Raw genomic sequence first — 22,699 nt, forward strand, 5'->3', positions numbered from 1 at the left:
TGGCGAGACACCATCTATAAATGATTGAGGACTTTTCTTGCAAGCCTCAGAAAACTCCACCAAAGCAAACTTAGTTCACCGTGCTGTGTTTACAGCAGACATTTCATTCCAATAAAAACAGTGTGCAATGTCCAAGCACTGAAAGATGAAACCGCTTAAAGGTGGCTTGTTACTTCATTTTAACTGGCAGTCACTTCTAAGCTTTCCAAGCATTGTACACTGAACAACATAGAATCTACAGCCAAGAGAATGGCAACGTAATGAGCATTGCAATGAAGAGAACAGCATACACCGACGTTTCAGTAAACGTTTGCCAAAAGAGAGCGCAGACACATCAGTTGTTTTGTGGTGCAGAATTCATCATTGTGATGAAAACTGTCCATGCTGTGACCAGTTGTTGTTTTTTTATGTTAAAACAGGTCACTCATTACGAGGATAACCAAAAAAATGCAGCCTTTCCTTCTCCAGGAAAGGCTCTGATACTTTGTTGTAAAAGTCTGATCATGTCCTGGTGAGTTTGGGTATATAATCCTCCATCTTGGCAGTCATTCAATCATTCAGGAGAGCATAAAAACATATTGAAGACATAGCTTTTCCTCTATGGAAGGATGTAAGGTGACAAGCAGATCAAGCACGTCTGACCCCTTCAGGATGCAGCGGTACTGCATGTGTCTTCCGTATGACATTTCTATGTCTGGTTAGCAAGAATAATGATGTCGAAAGTTATGGTGTATAATAAATGTTTCTGCACCATTATATTATTAGCGACATGCCGACAAACAGAAACTGGCAGGCGCCATGATCCAACTCAGTGTGCACTCAGACGGCAGGAGTGGTTTGCGCATTAAGCCAAGAAGCCACGCTCATGGTGGCTTTTCACCACAATTTCAGCAATTTTTACTGAAGAAAATGTTAAAAATTTATATTGGAATCATACAGAAAATACATTTATAATACAGGTCAATGGACAAATATTAATATTTATTTTATATTTGTTTTTGTAATTTTCATCATGACTTATGAGGCCCCTTACTGCACAGAACTGCTGTGACCTGATTTAATGTGCTTGCTAAAGTGAAAGCCAGAGTTGGGTGTACCTGTTTGTCCTTGTCCCGTTACTGCAGGAAACCTCGGGTTTCCCACCAGATTATTTTGTTTCTTTGGTGCGATTCACAGAACAACCAACAAAATGTAACCACTGGACTTGAACGTAAAAATAAAAAACAATGTTCATCAAGATACTGTGTTTTGCTTGGAAGAAACAGCAAGAGGAAATGATTACGGTAGTATTCTAGACTCACATGGCCATTTTAACCCTATACAACTGCCAGACTGTGATGCGAATATTAGAAAAAACATTCAGTTCAAAGACAAAAAATATAGCCTGCTATCTTGTCAGTCCCTAATATAAAAACTACAACAGACAAAGATGTGAAAATTGATTATGGTTATGGTTTAATTCCTTTTGAACATGTATACAAGTTACACCTGAGTACATCACACAGTACAGTTCGCAGTTACACATGTCAAGGCAATATAACAATGTAGTGCAATGCCGGTGAAGATATATACAGTACTTACTGTAAATAAACTATATAGCAGACTTAATGATAATAACAAATAGATAACTGATTAAAGGGTTAATAGTTAACAGAAACAATTTGATAATGAGTGAGTACAGACAATGTACTCACCAGAATGAAGAGTTAGTGGTCAGTGTACATAATTAATTGAATTGAAGTTATATTTTACTTTTTATTGGAAAAAATGAATTACGGTACCTGAAAAAAATGTATCAGGAAAATGTGAGTAAAATAATCAGAGTATTGATATGTTAAATATGTACAGTTGCGGTCAGAAAGTTACATGCATAAGAAGCTGCTGCTCCGAAACTTCTGGATGAAGTTTTTGAAGACAAGTATTTCGACATAATAAGAAGTATGCTTGGAGGAGTCAAGGTATACGGCTGAAGCAACAAGACAATGATCCTAAACACACACCGTCACTTGTTTTGGAATGGATAAAGCAGTCTGACATTAAGTTTTTGTTGGGGCTTTCGCAAAACCCTAACCTCATCCCTACAGAATACTTGTGGACGGTGCTTAAAAGCCGGGTCTGTGCCAGGAAACCAACCAATCTAAATGAAATAAAGACACCATGCCATACCATTTGGTGCAGACTACATCCAGCAAGGTGGGGCTGTCTGTGCAGTATATGACACATTCTCCAAACCTGATGACCTGACAAAGGAATCAAAATTTCTCAAAAGTTGCTTATTTTTTGCAGTTAAATCATCGTGCACTCACTGAAATATATGTCAGTGATAACAATCTTGATGATTGGACACCACACGATTTTTAGACATCAATACATAATTGATTAACGTTGACGTTTTATTCACGTGGAGTAGTTAGGCCCAATAATTATAGCCTAAGTTCTTGCTTTGCAGCTAGTGTGTGTTAGAAGCAAAAGAGAAGGCTTTCAAGGTGCTTCCCATGTTAAATAACAGCGGTGGACACGAAAGGTCAGTATTTTTATTGGATTTCCAGAGTTCTTGCACTTGGTCAATGCTATCTGTGTACCAGAACTTGTGTGCATATTTTGCACTCAATAAAACCATCTTTATCAAATTCTGTGTCCTTTTTTTCACCCCAATATCCAAAATGAAATCATCAATAAGTAAAAAAACAAACATACATACAATCTTGAACAACAAACGTACAAATCTTTTGTTCAAACATCACTGAAGATGCACATTGTATAACCATTCCAACCCGCAAAAGGAACAGTTCAAATAAATCAGGCAGGACTAAAACTGTATATGACAGCCATGCCCATGAGTGTATGTAAACATCTGACCACAACTGTATACATGCACTGTATGGGTACACGAGATACATCATTTCACATCATGACATTGTGCCTTAATTTCAAGCGACATAGACATAAACTATCTTCGATAAACAGTGAACGTTTTTAGACGTAGGCCAATCCCACCCCCTGCATATGTAACACATTATTGTGCGAGACAGCTTTCAGATACATTTATGAAATGTGGGTGCTGAGATCTTGTCATGGGATGTGGTAGCAGAAGGTGTTTATTTCAGACTGCAATGGGGTGGATTGAAGGGAGATTTCCTAAAATGTTTTTGAGCCATTTCCACGAATTAAGGTCGACAGAACATTAGCATCACCTCTCAGTACAGTATACCCTAACCAATAAAATATATTATGTACTTGATAGGCAAAATGTATAGCTCGTCGGGGTGTAGCGGTTCACATTGATGTATTGAACCGTTTCGGTTCTGCATGTTCAGTTCGATCCACTTGCGTACCGTATCGGTTATATTTTAGGCTATTTTTCTCATTAAATGTATTACTAGAGTGATCTAAGCGCTTCACGCGGAACTAAAGTCCTGGGCGAGTCCCGCATGGACGCCTCTGAGTGTCGGACACTACTGACTGAGGGGTAGGAACGCTAGTAGCTCGCAGGCGTGACAAATGGCATCATGGCAAATGCAAGCGAGAAGCCTGAGCTGGAAGACCCGCCAATCTCACTACGGTCTCCTGTTGGGGGACACTTTGGCTTCCCTGTTAAAATTGCGGATGGACAAAGGCAAGCGGATAAATCCAAAGTTGTGTGTCGACATTGTTCCACAGATATCGGGTATCCAGCAGGAAACACATCTAACATGTTAGCGCACTTAAAGCGCCATCATCCAGCAGTGAATGTTACATCGACAAGGAAGAAAACCATCTTAGTGCAAACACCGATAACTTCAGCATATAAACAACCTCTAGCAAGCAACTCTGACCAGGCCAAAGCAGTAACACATGCTATTGCAGTTTTTATATCCACGAGATTACGCCCCTATTCAGTTGTTGAGAGCGCTGGCTTTAAGTACAGTCATGGAAAAATGATTAGACCACCCTTGTTTCGTCAGTTTGTTGTTCATTTTAATGCCTGATACAACTAAAAGTACATTAGTTTGAGCTATATTTGTTATCATCATTTATCATCATTATATTTGTCCAAACAAATGTACCTTTATTTGTACAAGGCATACAATGGATCAATAAACTGAAGAAACAAGGGTGGTCTAATCATTTTTTCCATGACAGTATATGATTAAAGTTCTGAACCTCGCTACGAAAAAACCATCACATCCTCACTTTAGCCAGAAAGTTATACCAGCACTTTATGAAAAAACTAAAAGTGATGTCGTCAACGAGCTATCACAGGTGTCCGCTGTTTCACTTACGACAGATGGCTGGACTTCACGTGCAACAGAGAGCTAGTTAACTGGAACTGTCCATTACATTTCGCCACAATGTTTAAACAATTGTTTAAATACAACTGTTTATTTTATTATTATTTTTCTATTTTAAAAAAAACTCAGTCCAATCTATTTGAAGTATCACCCAAATGTGTCGCTTTTATTTATTTTTCAAAAGTTCTGTTTGCATTTTTAAAATAAAAGTATTTTTTCTGCCTTTTTTGTACCAAAAATTAACCGAACCGAGCACTTCAAGAAACTGAACCGAACCAAAATTACATTTTAGTGGACCGTAACACCCCTAATAGCTAGATAGATCAAATGTTTCTTTTAACCATAATTCAAACACAAAAAGGTGTATTGTTCTAACGTAAGCACTGGTGATTGGATTGAGCTAATAACTGTAATTATCATTAGCTAATCAGAACCTTTATTAACACTTGAGTCAAATGGTTTTAAAAAACAAATACATACAGATGAATGGGTTTAGGAATGCTACTGTTGGCATCCTGATCCAGTGCTAACAATTTGATGAGTAGAATATGCAGCTTTAACTATATAAATACACAATTTCCGGGCTCTATCAGGCTGGAAACAGAGTGTGGTCTATAAATGCTTGATGCACTATTTGACAGAACAGCCAGTAGACATGTAGGAACATAATTTGCTCATCATAATGGACAAATCAGGGACACGCCAGCTTCAATCTCTGTCATCTGTTGTGTGATGGTTCCTCCGTTGTAGGGGTCATTGGGGATGCAGGGACATTAGATGGAACATGCTGTGGACGGACTTATTAAACCGCATAAAATATCTTGACAGTCTTTGCCATTAGAAAACACTTGCAATTGAATTCATGTGTTCTTTGTGTGCGTGAGGTGGGGGCACTTGGCAACAGCGTCCCTGTTTGTCAGCCCTTTCTTCGTGCATCCTGTCCAATGCGCAAATGGTTGGAAAGACGTGTTAATTCCTATCCCTATATTTTTACTGTCAACTCGTAATGAAATCCAGTGCATGATGACAGTAAAATAACAGCCTGAACCAATTTCAGTCCACAGGTCTTACAGCTTGCTGACAACGGCGTCTTCCGACACAAGTGGTTGCAATACACGAGTGTTTTCTGCCAGCTCTTGCTGACATTAACGAGATATGCCTTTCAAATATCACGGCCTTTGGGACTGGGTCAAAGTTACTATTTATAGAAGGTCAAGACATTACCATAGTTTGGCTTGCGAGTGCAATAACTCAAAATAGAGTGAGCTTTGGTCCTCTGCTGCAGATGATTTGGCGTCTGATATGGCTGTGGGCTGTTGAATAAATATGATCTATACACACACGCTGAATCACCGCTTCGCAATCACTTGTTACAGTACTGCTGAGAGCCAGCAAGACAATGTAAAACATGCTGGCTCATAACGGAGACTGCAATGGTTGTCTGCAATGCAGATAGCTCCAACGCTGTGCAGCATCTTGCAAATATAGCATCACCCAACAATATGATAATTGGCAGGCTTTTGCAGTACTTTGATTCTGCAAAAATACATTGGTTGCAGATTTAATATACCATCTGCTAGCTTAGACATCCCTGCCAACGATGAGAGGGAAAATGAGTTAGCCACTGTAGCTGCCAGACGTCCTCATCAACAGCGTGTCTGCCTAAAAGAAAAGTTTATCTGCGCATAGGAGGTAACAATGATAAGCAGCACTGTAAACACGTCATATTCACATGTCATTCGTATCTTTACTTCGAATGTTGTGGGGACAAGACAGAAAGAGACAACAAAACCTCAAAAAACAAATGGCCGCTGTTTTGTAGTATACTGTCCATACTATGGCCTATTATGAGTTTTTAAAAAAATATTGAAAGACAAATTATATGTAGTATTCTAGCCACTAGGTGTCAGTAATGTTACATTGATGAGACATGACATTACATTGGATTACCTTCACACTGCATGGATTCAGCCATGGCATGTCTGACATGACATAGTGAAAAAAAGTTATCCTCCCATTCCGTGTGGAAGTGGTAAGTTTTTGACTTCTTGCTTTGTCCTTTTGCCCATTCCGTTTGAAACCCTCTAGAATTTACAATAAATAAATTGGAGGCTAACTAGTTTGCTCGGCAGCATGCTATGTTTAAAGCGGTGGCCGTATCTTGTGTCCTTGCAGTGATTCTGAAGCCTGAACATTACAGTTGAGCAATGTGTTCTAAACAAAGAATAATAGTAGTGTAAAGGTGGCTACTGGGGTGTTATTTCATGTCTACAGGGCTCGAAAAATGGTATAAAAAAATTATTTAGACAGTCATAAACAGGTTTTCTATGCTCTAACTATGAAAATAATCAATTTATTCATATTGAATCTCCAGAAATTCACTTATCGCGGTCAGGTCTGGAACCAATTAACTGCAATAAACAAAGGACGACTGTACACGTAATATGGACGAGGCAGGATTGGAGCCACACATTGCTTTGCGTACTCTATATACTTTGCAATCCCAGCTGGCCTCGGGGTTTTCTAGCGTCACTCGTTTGCTAGAGCTGGTGAGACATCTGGCTGCTTTTTTCATCAGAGTTCACGTTAATGTCCAAGCAGAATACTACAATCAAAACACGATCACCGCATAAGACTTCTATCAAAACGTGTGATACTAGCATCTCTTTCGGAAATTCACTTTTTCCTGGTTTCACACTCTAAGCATCATGCGAACTGCAGTTCTTTCAAAACAAACATTAAACTAATCTACTGCGATCTGCAATGTATTTTACATGTGTCTTTACATGTGAACCTGAAGAGGAAAGAAACCACCGGTGTACGAAGTAACAGACCTGGAACAGGTCTACCAAGGAAAACATCAGCATTTGATGACAAAAACATTGATAGAGCTGTAAAGAAAGACCCTAAAGCAACTGTTAGTGACATTAGCAACACCCTGGAAGGGTAAGAGTGAAGGTATAACACTGGTAGCAAGAATGGAAGTTGGATAACTACACAGAACACGTACCACAGTCGTGGTGTCTGATATAGATAAGAGATAAACACTACACACCAATCTTAACACCAACAGATAAGTAAATACACACAGGGCAACTACCAATGCTACATGGAATGACAAACAACAACTTACATAACATTAACATTAAACAAGTTATTAACAAATATTTACAAAGCAGTCCGGCAAAGGCTGCTGGGAAGCAGGAAGTACTTACTTGGTGCTCTCGGTCTCAAATTCATATTTTGATGTCAAACCCAAACAAAGTGTTTTGAGTTTTTGGTTCAATTTGTGTGTTCGACAGTTGAAAGCATCACACTTAGGTCATGCATGCAGTTATAAAACATTTTCAAATGTAGATGCAATGTTTTGTAACTCGGTTAAATAAAAAAGTCTGTTTGTCTAGTCCATGGGTCGGCAACCTTCCATCCATCCATCCATTTTCTATGCCACTTGTCCTCACTAGGGTCACAGGGTCAGCCGGCGCCTATCCCAGCTGACTTTGGGCGAGAGGCCATTCATACTCACATTCATACCTACGGGCAATTTAGAGTTTCCAATTAACCTGTGCATGTTTTTGGAATGTGGGAGGAAACCGGAGTACCCGGCGAAAACCCACGCATGCGGAGGTACCCAAACGGAGATTCGAACACAGATCTTCCCAATCTCCTGAGTGTATATGGCCAACGTGCTAACCACCAGGCCACTGTACAGTCAGGTCGGTCTTTTAAAAGTTTTTACCTTTCTTAATTTTACCTGTTACAGCGGAATACAACAAATATTATACGGTGCGCGGTGTGCGTGTGTAACAAATCGCGGAGTGTGACGAGATCTCGCGAGATTAAAACGTGATAAGATTTCTCGTTTGGAGAAAAGCTGTATCGTGAAGGCAGCCAGAAGCCAAATCAGACTGTGAACTATGGCAACACTACTAGGAATGATAATACAGTAACATGGAAGTGACAGGGTGCAAGGCATTACTGGAAGTGCACATTAAGCACTTCAGGTACACCTGACAATCAAAGCTATCTTGGTGTTCACAGCATCAATGTCAGCGAGTGACGTGTGGCTGATTTTTCAGTTAAACAGCCGCTTGCTACTTGTTGATGTCCAAGCAGAAGCTGTAATAATTCTACATTTGATCAACTTTACTTAAAGATATATCAGATCAACCAAGTTATATGTTCGGACTTGTCCGCACAATTAAACTTCTATTGACGCTCATCGCATTTGGCCAACTTTCAAGCACCGGTTCCGTTTCATAGCACACCTCATACATAGAAGAGATCCATGTTGACAATTTAGCAACAATTTAGCTACATTTAGCAAGTAAGGCTGCACATTTAGGTGTTTCTTGCATCATACATTTATTCGGTAATTACATTTTAAAAAAAGGTGACGCATGCGCCCATCAGGCATGCAGGAGAGCTGTAAGCTCACCAACATCGGCAAGGAGGCAGAGCTTGGACAGACTCACCTTTCTGGCAAAACATGTATGGGTGTCCAAAGTATGCGCTTTTCGACTAAATCAGTGGATTTGTGTAGTCACTGGACTGCAAGGATGACCACTGTTACACGTGTAGGTCTACTGAATTACTACTACTTTTCAGAAAATGGAGGCTTGTTTGAAAATGTCATTCAACATTTTTTGTCGTTTTTCAGCACATATTAAACATGTAGGTAAGCCTGCATCGTTGGTAGAGAAGACAAAGGAATCTGTCCCTTCAGAATTAAAAACTTTTTTTTCTTCGAAGACGTTTCTTTTGGGGGGGGTGTTAGCTTACCGTGGGTTGAAAAGACGTCTCCGTCACGTCTACAGGAATGCAGGCAGGCGAACACCGGCTTCCCCTCCCTTCTTCGCGCTCATCCAGTCAGCAGTCAAAACGCAGCCATGATGCATTCAGGGTCTTACAGAAAGTCGGACATTATTCACTCTTTTCAAAGATGCGCATTTTCCCAGTCTGGTGATAAAAAAAATATCCGAGCATTGCGTATGGAGCCACAACAGGGGGGCTGAAAAGCATGCGGTTTGTTTTCTTAAAAGTAATGTTAAAATATAGTCTCGTGAACCCAATATTGTGTCTCATCTCATCATCTCATCTTGTGAGCTGAGTGTATAGTAACACACAATATATATATATATATATATATATATATATATATATATATATATATATATATATATATATATATATATATATATATATATAGACTCACCCTAGACAGCCGGCACAGAACCCAACTACCAGAGAGCCACAGGCCCCATGGGGCCAGGCAGACCCACAATATGCCCCCCAGGACCCAGTCTGCAGTGCCCTCCACAGGGCAGACCAGCAAGAGGCCGCAGAAAGGCAAACCCTGCCAGGAACATGATGCCAGAGAGCCACAGGACAACCAGCCCCAGAGTCAGGCTAGAGCACACCCCACAAAGGCAGGCGGGGAACCAGCCAGGACCAGGACCGAGGACATATAGACACTTTTGATCAGCACTTTTTTTTATAGATAAAATGTTCTGGACTATGTGAAAAGCACATAAAATATATCCTCAAACACATGTGATCATTTTAGCTTGATCTGTCAGTAAAGCACTGTATTGGTTGTGTATTAGTGTGGCCAGTCAGTCTGCGTACGCTCCACCCTTCACCAAATATACACTATTAGCTCCACCCTCTTGGTAATATTAATAGTTGGGCCTTTAAAAAGCTGAACCCGATCTGCATTGTGGCTGCCTCTCTTTCTGTGTGTCTGGGCCTGTGGTGGCGCTTGCATACCGTGTTTACGTTAACTCCCAGTGCTCTCCGCTGCCAAACCCTGAGCCGCCATGTCCAAACCCTTGTCCGACCACGACAGGAGGAAACAGATCTCAGTGCGAGGCCTGGCCGGTGTTGATAATGTCGCCGAGCTCAAGCAGAACTTCAACAGGCACCTCCACTTCACACTGGCCAAAGACAGAAATGTGGCGACAAGAAGGGATTACTACTTTGCTCTCGCCCACACTGTGCGAGACCACTTGATCGGCAGGTGGATCAGGACCCAGCAGCACTACTATGAGAAGGATCCCAAAGTAAGTTCAAGTCATAACAGAGAAAAAGCCATGTGACCCTTGAATGTACCCATTTGCTAGTGGATAAAAATATGTCTTAGCTTGTTGGAGGTTTTCCATTTAAACTATTCAAATCCAAGATCTTCTGATGATTTTACTCGACTGCATGAGAGCAAAGGGTTTGTCACTGCATAGCAGCAGCCTGGGTTCAGTCTAATGCCAGGGCATGACATTTAAACTTCACAAGGTCTTCTTAGCAGTCTGCTGCTAAGCTTCCATTCTTATAGTGTGTTGAAACATTAAACCTCACCGTGACCTTCAGCTCCTATCCTAAGCACCCAGCCTCCTCTAGTCTCACATGAGCAAATGCCTGCAAGGGCATGGGTGTTCATATCTACAGCCTCATACAGGTGCACCTACTGTATAGAGAGAACTTTTACAAGCTGACACATACATAATTGCAAACAATGGTTTGCAGGCAAAGTGAAAGCCATATCAATTACATTTACATGGTGGCAAAATAGTTCCTTGCTATTTAATGCATCACTCTGCAGAACAAAGGGGATTTTTTCTCTCCCTTTTCTAACATCCAAGAGAGTCATTGTTCTGTCACTTAAGTGCCTTTTGTGTTCACCCAAGCAGGGTGACATTTACTTTAAGAGTGGAATACATTTTTAGAACATGTTTAATCCAACGACACTGGGATCTAACCTCGCACTGCACCAGCTGACCTCGCTGGCTGTATCAACCTTGTACGGGGAAAAGGTCAAATGTGGATTCCTGGAAAAGAAACTGTGAACAGAGTTGAGACTACAAAGTGACTATGAGAGACACTTGATTTATTGATGATATTTATAAGTATCAGTGCAATTAGACTGAACAATTTGGCTAAATAAGAATTACAGTCAGTTCATTCTGTCATAAGCCTCCAGTCATGTCTGTTTATTTCTATTAAACACAACTAGGTTAACAGCTTTTCCCATCACTCCCAACTTGAACTCCACTAGGAAAGAATATCACTGTCAGGCTGACCTTTGCTGTGACCTCTACGGGAGCTATTTTTACCCATCCAGAATGTTACTGTTATGCAATACAGAATGCAATTTGTCCCCTCGTCCCTTCACTTCTCTCCTTTGCCTTTGCTCTTCAGTGTGCATCCTCCTTCTCCATTTCATAAAAAAAAACACACCTAAATGGCGAAGGTTAAATACAAGATGATTCAAGTGTACAGTAATGCCAATCTCTATTATAGGATACTGTATTTCTAATCAATTCATATGCATGTAGAATTTATTTATTTACAAACGCAGCGCCTGTACTACATCTCTTTGGAGTTCTACATGGGCCGCACTCTCCAGAACACCATGGTGAACCTCGCCCTGGAGAATGCCTGTGACGAGGCCACATACCAGGTGATACAAAGGCAGCTTTATTTCTTTTAAATCAGCATCGAAATCTTAAAACTGTTGTTTTTATTTCAGTATGTGTGTGTGTTGTTTTCTCTAGTTGGGTCTGGACATGGAGGAACTGGAGGATATGGAGGAAGATGCTGGCTTGGGAAACGGTGGCCTTGGCCGACTAGCCGGTGTGCTCTCTTTCCGCCCTTTCAGATTTGAACAATTCAAACGGTCTTTTGCACCTGTTTAATGGCTTGAATGTCCTCAGCTTGTGGAAGAATAATTGTGTTTCCCCACGTTTTGTGTTTGGCTTCCAGCCTGTTTCCTGGACTCCATGGCGTCGCTCGGCCTGGCTGCCTATGGTTACGGTATTCGCTATGAATTTGGAATCTTCAATCAAAAAATAATGAACGGCTGGCAGGTCAGTTCTAAAAAAAAAAAAAAGGAAAAAGATATTCATGTGTCTTTTTCAGGGCAGACGTGGGTTTAGGCGACATAATGGCATAAATTGAATAATATTCATAATTATGTGTTATCATTATCTTGTCTTGATTGTCCTTGTCAGTTTCTGGGTCTGAGTCAGCTTAGAACGTACTCACCTAATGAGTGTTTTTCTCTCTCAATGTCATTATCAAGGTTGAAGAGGCTGATGATTGGCTGCGCTATGGCAACGCCTGGGAGAAGGCACGTCCAGAGTACATGCGTCCTGTGCACTTCTACGGAAGGACCGAGCATCACACCGACGGTGTCAAATGGGTTGACACTCAGGTGAAAAAAAAAAAAAGTTATAAAAGATATTTATAGAGCTAGCAGCGAGCAAATCCATGAATCTAAAATGTCTCTCCCCTCTTGTAATGTGTTGGCAGGTAGTTCTGGCTCTGCCATATGACACCCCAATCCCTGGCTACAGAAACAACGTTGTCAACACTATGAGGCTGTGGTCTGCAAAGGCACCATGTGAATTTAACCTTAAAGACTGTATGTATCTTGCAGGTATTTTTTTACTATGCAATATATCAATTCACTTGAAAAAAAAGGCATTCTTTTTTCTTCTCAGTCAACGTTGGTGGCTACATTCAGGCTGTTTTGGACCGTAACCTGGCTGAGAACATCTCCCGTGTGCTATATCCCAACGACAATGTAAGAAAGGAGGCCTAATTAGCCTTTTTATCTGCAAAGTTATAGGGGCGGCATGCAGTATGGCTCCTATTCAGGTACATATCTGAAACTTAAAGATGGATTTCCATAATCTGGACCTCAAAGGACCCCAGGGTCTTTGTCTTCAGCTGCCTTTTATCTCATGTAAGGCCTGACCACCATGCGTCAACTCCCTACAGGCTCCAGATGGAGGATTTAGGTGATAACCCTAAAGCTTTTGCTCAAACTCAGATCAAGACTGGTAATTTATGCCTGTGTAAGTGAGGGCAGAAACAGGTGGACCTGATATTTCAGCTTTAATTAGATATTAGATTAACATTAGACAGCATGCACTGCTGTTCGTTACTGTATGTTGTCCATTTTGATTCATGCATTTATTTATCGAGTTTATTTGTTAGGGACCGATGCACAACCATAGACAAACTGAAAAAGCAGCACTCCCATGCATGCCCCATGGTGATTATACCACGAAATAATTTGCAGAACTTGTCCCAAGATGGGCTTTAAAAAATTGTTTGTCTTAAGTGCGACAGTAACTAAAATAATGATAAAGAATTGGCATTGATATTATCAACATATATAGACAGACAAATACAGCAGAAGAAACTAAAACATAATAAAACATATTAAACATAATTACAGCACCAAATTTACAAAAACTAGTTTGATGAAATTAAATGAAAATAAAAAGTATGAGACATTCAGGGTAATCTTGTCAGTATTACCCTGTTGACCCGAATGCAAGATATTTTTCAAGATCAATTTTTCACAACAAAAAAAAAGATTTAAGAAGAAAAATGACAAAATAAATATTTTCAATATCAGTGAAAAAAGAACTGGTACAAATAACATCATATCATATATCATGTTTCGGAGCCACAGTTGTCTGAAGTTGATGGATCACCATTATTTTCAAATTGTTGCTAACAACCATTGAAACATTTTTTTTTGAGCGGGTCGTGGCTAGCATCTCCATGTCACTGCTGAGTGTGACTGACAGGAGGAAAAGCTCTGACTTGCTTGGGGAGAAGTTGTTGGGCACCACCTGTTGCATATATACATCTCAAGACCCCAAATATTAGATGACCCGTCTTTATGAGACAGTTTCGCACTCACACAAATAAAACATTATTTTTATTATATCATCCAGTTTTGGGCGTATGTATAGTCTATTGTTAGTTCAACACAAACCATAAAGTCGACCAAGTTGACAAAAATATTTTTTTGTGCTCATTTATGATGTTAAGTTCATTTTTCACTAAACAATACGCATTTTAACCTGAAAATAATTAACCAAACATTATAGAGCAAAGCTTTTCAATGTGTGAGGTGGGCCAGATTACTTGTGCAGCACTTTGAAAAAAATAACCCTTTTAAGTACATTTCTGTTATGTTTAAAGACAAAATAAATTCCTCCAGAAGTTCTGTTTTTTGAGGACTTGGGAAGGCCTCAGCCATATTATCTTCTTTGAGGCGAGGCTCACTGTGCCACCGTTTGAAAATCCCTGCTACACAATAAAATAAAAGATATAAGGGCACAAAAAACTCAATGTGTCCAATAATCTAAATGATAACTCTTACAATGACATTGCCATGGTGTCCTAAATGGTGAGTTCTACTTGAAATCATATAGACGTTGCATGGTTGAAGCACACTTGAGAAATGTATGCAGGTGTATAGTAACAATAAACAGACAAACCGAAGCTGTGAGACTACACGTGTTAATGTTTACATATGTGTCCACTTTTACGGAATAACACTATACTCACATGGCTCGCTCTTTCTCCTCAGTTCTTTGAGGGCAAGGAGCTGCGTCTGAAGCAGGAATACTTTGTGGTTTCTGCCACCCTGCAAGACATCGTCCGCCGTTTCAAGGTCTCCAAGTTTGGCTCCAGGGAGATTGTTCGGACAGATTTCAGCAAAATGCCTGACAAGGTGAACAGAGAAAAAAAATCAACAAAACAGTTTCTTCCAATTTTAAAATACATCCCTACCGAAGTCTCTGTGACTTATTTCATTGCCTCTGTTAACGTGTTTAATGCATTTGCACGGTCATTATCACACCACTTGAGTTAAGCACTTCATAAGCTTCGAATTGGCTCATGACATTTCATTATTTTTATATTATAGGTTGCCATCCAGTTAAATGACACTCACCCGGCTATGGCTATTCCTGAGCTGATGAGGGTTCTGGTGGATGATGAGAAACTTGAATGGAATAAGGTGAGGAGCACAGTATTATTTTTCTGTTTAAAAACTGATCTGCGACAGTGAAAAAGCCTTAAATGTGCTAAAATGTTGTGTTGTGTACAGGCCTGGGATGTGTGTGTGCGTACTTGTGCCTACACCAATCACACAGTCCTCCCAGAGGCACTAGAGAGATGGCCAGTGGACCTGTTTGCCCATCTGTTGCCCCGTCACTTGGAAATTGTCTTTGAAATCAATCGTCGCCACCTGGAGGTTAGTACTGTGTATTGCAACATGCTATCGTTTGTTATCCCCTGCACACAATGTGTCCTGTAGCCCCTGCTTACTTAAAAGAGCTGAGGAATAACACCAGTGCAGTGATTGGCCTGTTTATTGATCTGGTTCAGGAAGGCGCATGCTTGTAATGCTGAAGCATTTCTAATCAATGACACTGTGGGGGGTTGCATGTGCATGCTTTATTTCTAATGCACACGTCTGGCAGTGTATATAATAAGACAAAGAGAGTGAGAGTAAATGAGAACATACAAAAAAATGTAATCAAAAACACAAGGGATTTTGTTATATCCACAAGTAAAATGCAGTTTTGATTTAAACATAATGGGGGCCTGAGGGCCTGTGTTTTCCAAAATGAGAATGCAAACCTAAGAGTCATGTCCTGTCTCTGTTTCACATAGCTTGATTCTTCGCTTGAGCCCTTTGGGGGACTAAACGACAGGTCCCGGCTTTATATACTTCAGTGGATGGAGTGAATGCGACTGATTCTTTGGCCCCTACAGCCACTAAACTAACCAATGCGCCCATTTCCCATCAGCCACAAATATTCCAGCCATCTGAATCAAAGACTACATTTTTCCGACACACAATTTCAGGAAGAAAAAAAACAAGGTTTGAGACCTGCCTCTGTGTCTGGCGCAAATCTGTCCTCTCTGTCAGTCTGGTTTCACCACAGAGCTGCAGACAGTCGCTTGGGGACTTATGTGCCAAAATATGAATTAAAGGTGAAAAGTGATGTGAAAACGGCTTTCATTCAACTGCAGAGCATCTCCAAGCAAGGTTGGGATAGTGGGAGGGCAGATCACCTTAAAAGGACACCGCTGCTTATATACTGATAACATCAGGGAAACGAAGGATGACATTGAAAGAAAGATCATCTAATTGTGTCTATTTTATTCACCAGAATGTTGCTGCAAAATTTCCTGGTGATGTTGATCGTCTGCGCCGTATGTCCCTCATTGAGGAAGGAGGACAGAAGAGGATCAACATGGCCCATTTGTGCATTGTGGGGTCGCACGCAGTCAATGGCGTGGCCCAGATCCACTCAGACATCCTCAAAGCCACTGTGTACAGCGTCACACATGCATGCACCTTCGGCCCCTGTGGTTCCATGAGCCATTTTATTATTTGTGTGTCCTGATTTATGTCCGCCTCGCAGCTTCAAGGACTTCTATGAAATGGAGCCACATAAGTTCCAGAACAAGACTAACGGCATCACTCCTCGCCGCTGGCTGGTGATGTGTAACCCTGGCCTGGCTGAGGTCATCGCCGAGGTTAGTGGTGTTTTAAACACACATACCTCACACAGATATCTGCCTTTGCTTTATCTTTTACTGTCATGTGGGAACAGACAGAGCATATCTTCACCCATTCTACACTTTTGTTTCATCAAGAGAATCGGCGAGGACTTTATCCGAGACCTCGACCAGCTGAAGCGTCTGCGCAAGTTTGTGAACGACGACGCTTTCATCCGCGATGTTGCAAAAGTGAAGCAGGTGAAACCAAGTTCAGCTATTTGATTGTCAAGTCTACACCACTGTTTGTTCCTCTGGGTTCAATATACAAACATCCATTTGGAGATTTTTACAGTCTCTGCGTCAGCGGGGTCGCCTTTCATTAAGCCAAGCATTCATCTTTTCTTGATACTTTTCTTCTGGAATTGTTTTGCTCAATCTGTGAATGTTAAACTTTGGAAAGTGCCTAATCTACAAGCAGCAAGATGGGCTGAAGTCAATCTTGTTATCTTTTATGTACAACCAGGAAAACAAGCTGAAGTTTTCTGTGCACTTGGAGGAGCACTATAAGGTGAAGATCAATCCAAACTCCATGTTTGACGTTCAAGTCAAGAGAATCCACGAGTACAAGAGGCAGCTGCTTAACTGTCTGCACATCATCACCTATTACAACAGTAAGCATTGTCCATCCATTCGATCAATCAATTTAAAAAAGAAAACTATAAAAAAGCTTATACTTCTTAGTTTCTTGACAGTTGTTTGACTGCTTAATCGAACCCCATTATCTTAAAATCAACATCATAACATAGCCTTGAGACGCTTTTCCCCCGTGGTGTCACGGTTGCATCGCTACAGGTCATTGGTGTGTGTGTGAGAGTTAGAGGAAGAAAAGCTCCGACTCGGTTGGGGATAGGTTATTTGGCGCTGCCTGTTGGTTGGTCTCAGGACCCCAGATATCTGTCTTCTTCTTCTTTTTTTTTTTTTTGGGAAAATGTACTCGATACAGTCATATTTCAGCTCTGTTGTTTAATATCCTCACATTACTGCCAGGAATCAAGAGAGAACCCAACAAACAGTGGACTCCCCGAACCGTCATGATTGGAGGAAAGGTATGTGTCATGCGATTCATAATTGAACTAAAATACAAAACAACAGTCTTGCTAAGTGGTGCCGGGATTTGGAATTTGCGGGCAATCACTTGCTGTCAAAGTAAAGACATAGTCTTCTTACTGTTCGCAATGGGTACCTTTTTTTTTACATTTATGTAACAAGCATTATGTTCAATATTATGTATATTTTGATATTAGCAGTGCTTGATTGGACAGATAATAGAGGTTTTACGATGGAAGTTTGACCAAAACTGATTATATTTAGATTCTATGTCCCTTTTTCCCCATGGGAACGAGTGATTCCGCGAAACAAATTGGAGGTCAACGAGTGTCCCGGAACAGACTGTGTTCGATGTTAGAGGCTCCACTTTAAGTGTTTGCCGTTTTTCAACACAGCTAGCGTGACATGTCATTTATTGCAGGCCGCTCCTGGCTACCACACTGCCAAGATGATTATTCGTCTGATCACAGCTATCGGCGAAGTGGTCAACAATGATCCTGTGGTTGGAGACCGGCTCAAAGTCATCTTTTTGGAGAACTACAGAGTCACACTGGCTGAGAAAGGTACATTCACGTCCCGCCTTCTGTCCCCATCTGCTTTCTTGCTGACTGCGTTATTCTTATGGCCCCCAGCAGATGTTGGAAATCTGTGTTCACATGCAGTATAACCACCAACACAAGATGCTTGGAGAGTCACTGACTGCTTACACCTCTGTTGTCTTTCTAGGCATCCCTGCTGCTGACCTGTCAGAGCAGATCTCCACGGCAGGCACGGAGGCCTCTGGCACAGGAAACATGAAGTTCATGCTCAACGGCGCGCTGACCATCGGAACTATGGATGGAGCCAACGTGGAAATGGCTGAGGAGGCGGGCGAGGAAAATCTCTTCATCTTCGGCATGAGGGTGGATGACGTTGATGCCATGGACAAGAAAGGGTTAGTCCTCCTCCCTCCAAATTTCATATTAGTGTATGTATATGTAAATAACAAATATCTTATACGTAACATACAGCAATGTGACATTCAATACAAATATCAACCTCCGCCAAGCTCCAGTTGTTCAAGGGGAGAGGTTATGTTATTAGGTTCATTCAGTGCAAAGTGAAAAATCAAATGATGCGGGGGCCACTTTTATTTTTGCTAAACCAACCCATGTAGATATGTTTTTTTTATATTGAACAGCCTGGATCTTGGCTCTGTGTTATCAGTGACAAAGTGTATTATTGTATTACCATGAACTTTGTCTCCGTACATGACACTTTTTTTGCTGTTTTCTTATTTTGACAAATAATTCTCCTTGTACATTTTTTCTCTCAATATTATGACTTTATTCTCATAATATTTTGACTGTATTATCGTAATATTTGAACTTTTTCCCCACCTGATTTTCCAAAAATGACAATTCTTTATTTTGTTTCTCATGTTATAACTTTTTTCCATTGATATTTCAAATTGATGCTACTTTTTCTCTTAATAGAATGACTTTATGTCTTCTTTCTTTTTCAAATTTTTGCTGCTGTTTTTTTGTTTTTGTTGTCTTGTTTAGTTGTGTTTTTAGAAAGTACCTTGGGTCAATAAATGCCCCCTCTTTGAACACCCCCGGGATAGTTAGTCACCAGGATAAGGTATAAATAACATGATGTTGTAGATAATGTTGGTGCATATAGTCCGTTTTCATCGGGGCTAAATGGAGCAATGGCCCACCTAATCCAGTGATGTGTTTTACAGTTGCAACATTCTATAATGGCAGTACCACCGCTTACTGGATTGGAGTGAAACAGTATTGCCCTGCATGTCAGACCAGAGCTGGTGTAATGAGCACGTAGGGCTACTGCGCTTCCATATCACAAATAAACCTGTTTTCAATGTTCTAACCGTTGAACTGTGTGTCCCTTTTGAAAGATAGTAGAGTCCTTACAGACAGAAAAATATCACTGAGGTCCGACCCGCCCCGAAGCAGTCACAAGCGGTCAGTGTGCAGTCAGCTCCCGTGGCACACTGAGTGCATAGTGGAGGTCTATGCATCCATGAATCACGCATGCTCGAGCCATGATGCTGCTGGGGTGGATGTTGCCCTGTTTTACAGAACGGGACCCAAAACGTAAATCTTTCTTAATCTCCATTAAATGACGACTCATTATGCTCAAGCCTCATTCGAACTCGGTCATTTACCTGTCAGTGTGTCAGAACATGTGATGAAAGAACGTTGTGTGATAAAATCTAAAAATTATTTTATTTTGATGAAGTGATGGCCAATTTCAAATGAACAAAACCGAAATCAAGTTTATTTGTAGTTCTAAATGTAATTAAGGTGTTTTTACTCACTTTTTTGTCTCTCCTACGAGGTTATGCTTTTCTCCTACGGCATCTGTTACATGATATGCAAATATATGCAAAGTAGCTGATGACATCATGTGGCGCCTTTTAGTGACTTCTAGGACAGCCAGTAGCTTCTTTTCTTACTGAGGAGTTGGCAACAGTGGTTCGACGGCTAGAACATTGAAAACAGGTTTCCATGTTGTACACCAGCCCTACACAAAGTGGCGCCCTAGGCAAGATTTTATATGGCACCCTCCCATTTACATATGTTTACAAAAGGAATTGAATGGTATTGTTTTGTAAGATATCACCCAATTTCCATGGTTAAGAATGATGGGCACGGGGAGACTTATTCGTTATCAATTGTAATGATATAAGTTGGGCATTGCTTTACATTTGAATCGATGTGAGCTTTTCCATTTTAAGAGTTCATAAAATTTGAATAGTTCACTCACTAATTTTAATATAATTATATTCAAAGTGAATTTTTTCCCAAATGTTTAGCACCCCGTGGAGCCCACAGCGCCCTTAGCATTCGCCTATACTGTATCGCCTAATGGGCCGGCCGGCCGGCTCTTTGTCTGACGAACATTTTCTGGATGGGTCAGCCTTGGTGGAGGTCTAGTTTTGTAGTTGTTTTTCTCAAGATCACTTTTCTAATACTTTCTAACAGAATTAAAACCTAAAAAGCTGTACAAATGCTGGGAAAATACCAAAACACAAACAAAATGCATTGTATTGAATGTACGCTGGAAGGTGTGGCCTTTGTGAAGCTATACAGACATTGACAAACATTGGATTAAAAATATGACCACAGTAACAGTTCTCTGTGACTCTGCCCATAGATACCATGCTGGAGAGTACTACAATCGCCTGCCTGAGCTGAAACAAGCTATCGACCAGATTGCTGGAGGCTTTTTCAGCCCAAAGCAGCCTGACCTATTCAAAGAAATCGTCAACATGCTGATGCATCATGACAGGTAACAATATATGAACAAAACCTGACACAAACATGACACGTTCTCCGATCCTGCAGAGATCTCTACAAGGATCTTCTATTGTATGTATATTTTGACATCGTTAGTTGTAGGTTAAATGGAAATTCCATGGTTATAATTGTTACATAACATTACTGAGATATAGTGGTGATAAAATGAATATTGTATAACCTTCAGTCTTTGCGTGATGATATAATACGGGATACTGGAAAAAAAAGGACACAAAAACCTGACAGGTATATCATGATTTTATTAAATGTCTCTGATATGACCTGTAATTGCATCCTGGAAAATGATTTGCAGTGGAAGTCATTACCGATGTGTTGTTTGCAAAATACGCACACAATTTCTGCTACACCGATAACATTGATGTGATTAAAACATTACGTGAATTATGTGCTGATATCTAAAAATCATGTGGTGTCCAATCATCACAACCGATATCACTGGCATACTGTACATTTTGGTGAGTGCAAGGTTTCATTTTTCATTAAATGAACATTGTACCTTGAACATTGTATCTTTGATGTCTTTTATGATGTGGCGGTGATTGAATCACTGCACAAAATAAGCACCTTTTGAGTGCACCTCAACTTTAAATTCTGACTCCCTTGTCAGGTTTTTAGTCAGCGGGTTCAGAGAATGTGTCCCATGCAAATGACAACATGTATGGCTATGGATTGGTACAACCACCACACACACACTTATGTTTTTTATGCTTTACCATGGAGTTGATTGCATTATTTTCTGCAGATTTAAGGTCTTCGCTGACTATGAAGATTATATTAAATGCCAAGAGAAAGTCAATGCGCTTTATAAGGTGTGTACAAAGCAAAATGTCATGCTTTTAATTACAACCGGTATTAGAATCACAACTAATACTGATTCGCCATCTTATTGATCACTGCCTGTATGAATATCCTCACACCAGAACCCCAAGGAGTGGACCAAGAAGGTGATCTACAACATTGCTGGATGTGGCAAGTTCTCCAGTGACCGCACTATCGCCCAGTATGCCCGTGAGATCTGGGGGATGGAGCCCACACTTGAGAAACTCCCTAACCCTGATAACATACAATAAACTGTCGACATGACATCATCATCATCAACGTGGAAACGGCTGCCAAGATGGAGTCTCTGTCTGGTGGTTAAAGTCCGCTCAAAAGGTTCATCCACAGAGTTTCAGAATTAAATTCTACCTGCATCACTACACAGCGTTACAAACGAAACCCGTAAGCGACATGCACGGCATATGTCATTTGCATATATAAACAAAAGCGCAGCTTGCAGCCATGTTCAAGGGATGCAGAGATTGCAATTTAGCTGCTGTGAAGTGGATCAAGGAGCTTTGTGTTGGGGCTTTGTGAATTTTTTTTAATGCAAAAATCCCAACTTGCACTTGCACTCAAACCCGTTCTGAATAAAATTGTCAAAATACCATAACAGCCTGTGTGAATACTTTTAGCTATTCCCATTTAAATGATGCCCTTGAGTGCAGCAATGTTTTTATAGCAATAATGTCAACACAAAAGCGCACCAATAACCTTTTTAGGTTGGATATTTGCCATCAGATGGACAGAGCAGAGGACATTGACCTGTAATACAAGAAGTACAAACAATAAAAAAAAAAGATTTATATTAATGAATTGCCTTTTAATTAATTTCTGTCATTTATCCATGTTACATGGCGT

General features: G+C 40.5%; 2 protein-coding genes across 11 annotated transcripts in view; one reads left to right on the forward strand and one right to left on the reverse strand.

Moving 5' to 3' along the window:
* Positions 1-9,119, reverse strand: part of LOC129169290 (neurexin-2-like) — a 217,883-nt gene extending 208,764 nt beyond the window's left edge. For 6 of the 10 annotated variants that reach the window (XM_054755572.1, XM_054755569.1, XM_054755568.1 and 3 more), the window contains exon 1: positions 9,054-9,110. The gene's annotated coding sequence lies outside the window, so the exon portion shown is untranslated. Of the gene's footprint in view, positions 1-9,053 lie in introns of all 10 variants that reach the window. The other 4 variants (XM_054755575.1, XM_054755578.1, XM_054755577.1 and 1 more) reach the window with 3 other exon arrangements.
* An 887-nt stretch (positions 9,120-10,006) lies between these two features.
* pygma (phosphorylase, glycogen, muscle A) lies at positions 10,007-22,621 on the forward strand. The gene is made up of 20 exons (XM_054754918.1): positions 10,007-10,333; positions 11,623-11,724; positions 11,819-11,897; positions 12,027-12,130; positions 12,346-12,477; positions 12,576-12,687; positions 12,767-12,849; positions 14,659-14,802; positions 14,998-15,090; positions 15,181-15,327; positions 16,253-16,416; positions 16,508-16,622; positions 16,743-16,844; positions 17,110-17,257; positions 17,634-17,692; positions 18,115-18,256; positions 18,420-18,627; positions 20,856-20,990; positions 21,762-21,828; positions 21,940-22,621. The coding sequence occupies exons 1-20, from the start codon at positions 10,091-10,093 to the stop codon at positions 22,087-22,089; spliced, it is 2,529 nt and encodes an 842-aa protein (XP_054610893.1). The 5' UTR covers positions 10,007-10,090; the 3' UTR covers positions 22,090-22,621.
* The last annotated feature ends 78 nt before the right edge of the window (positions 22,622-22,699 follow it).

The sequence above is a fragment of the Dunckerocampus dactyliophorus genome, chromosome 16 (genome assembly GCF_027744805.1).
Source record: "Dunckerocampus dactyliophorus isolate RoL2022-P2 chromosome 16, RoL_Ddac_1.1, whole genome shotgun sequence".
Lineage (NCBI taxonomy): Eukaryota > Metazoa > Chordata > Actinopteri > Syngnathiformes > Syngnathidae > Dunckerocampus > Dunckerocampus dactyliophorus.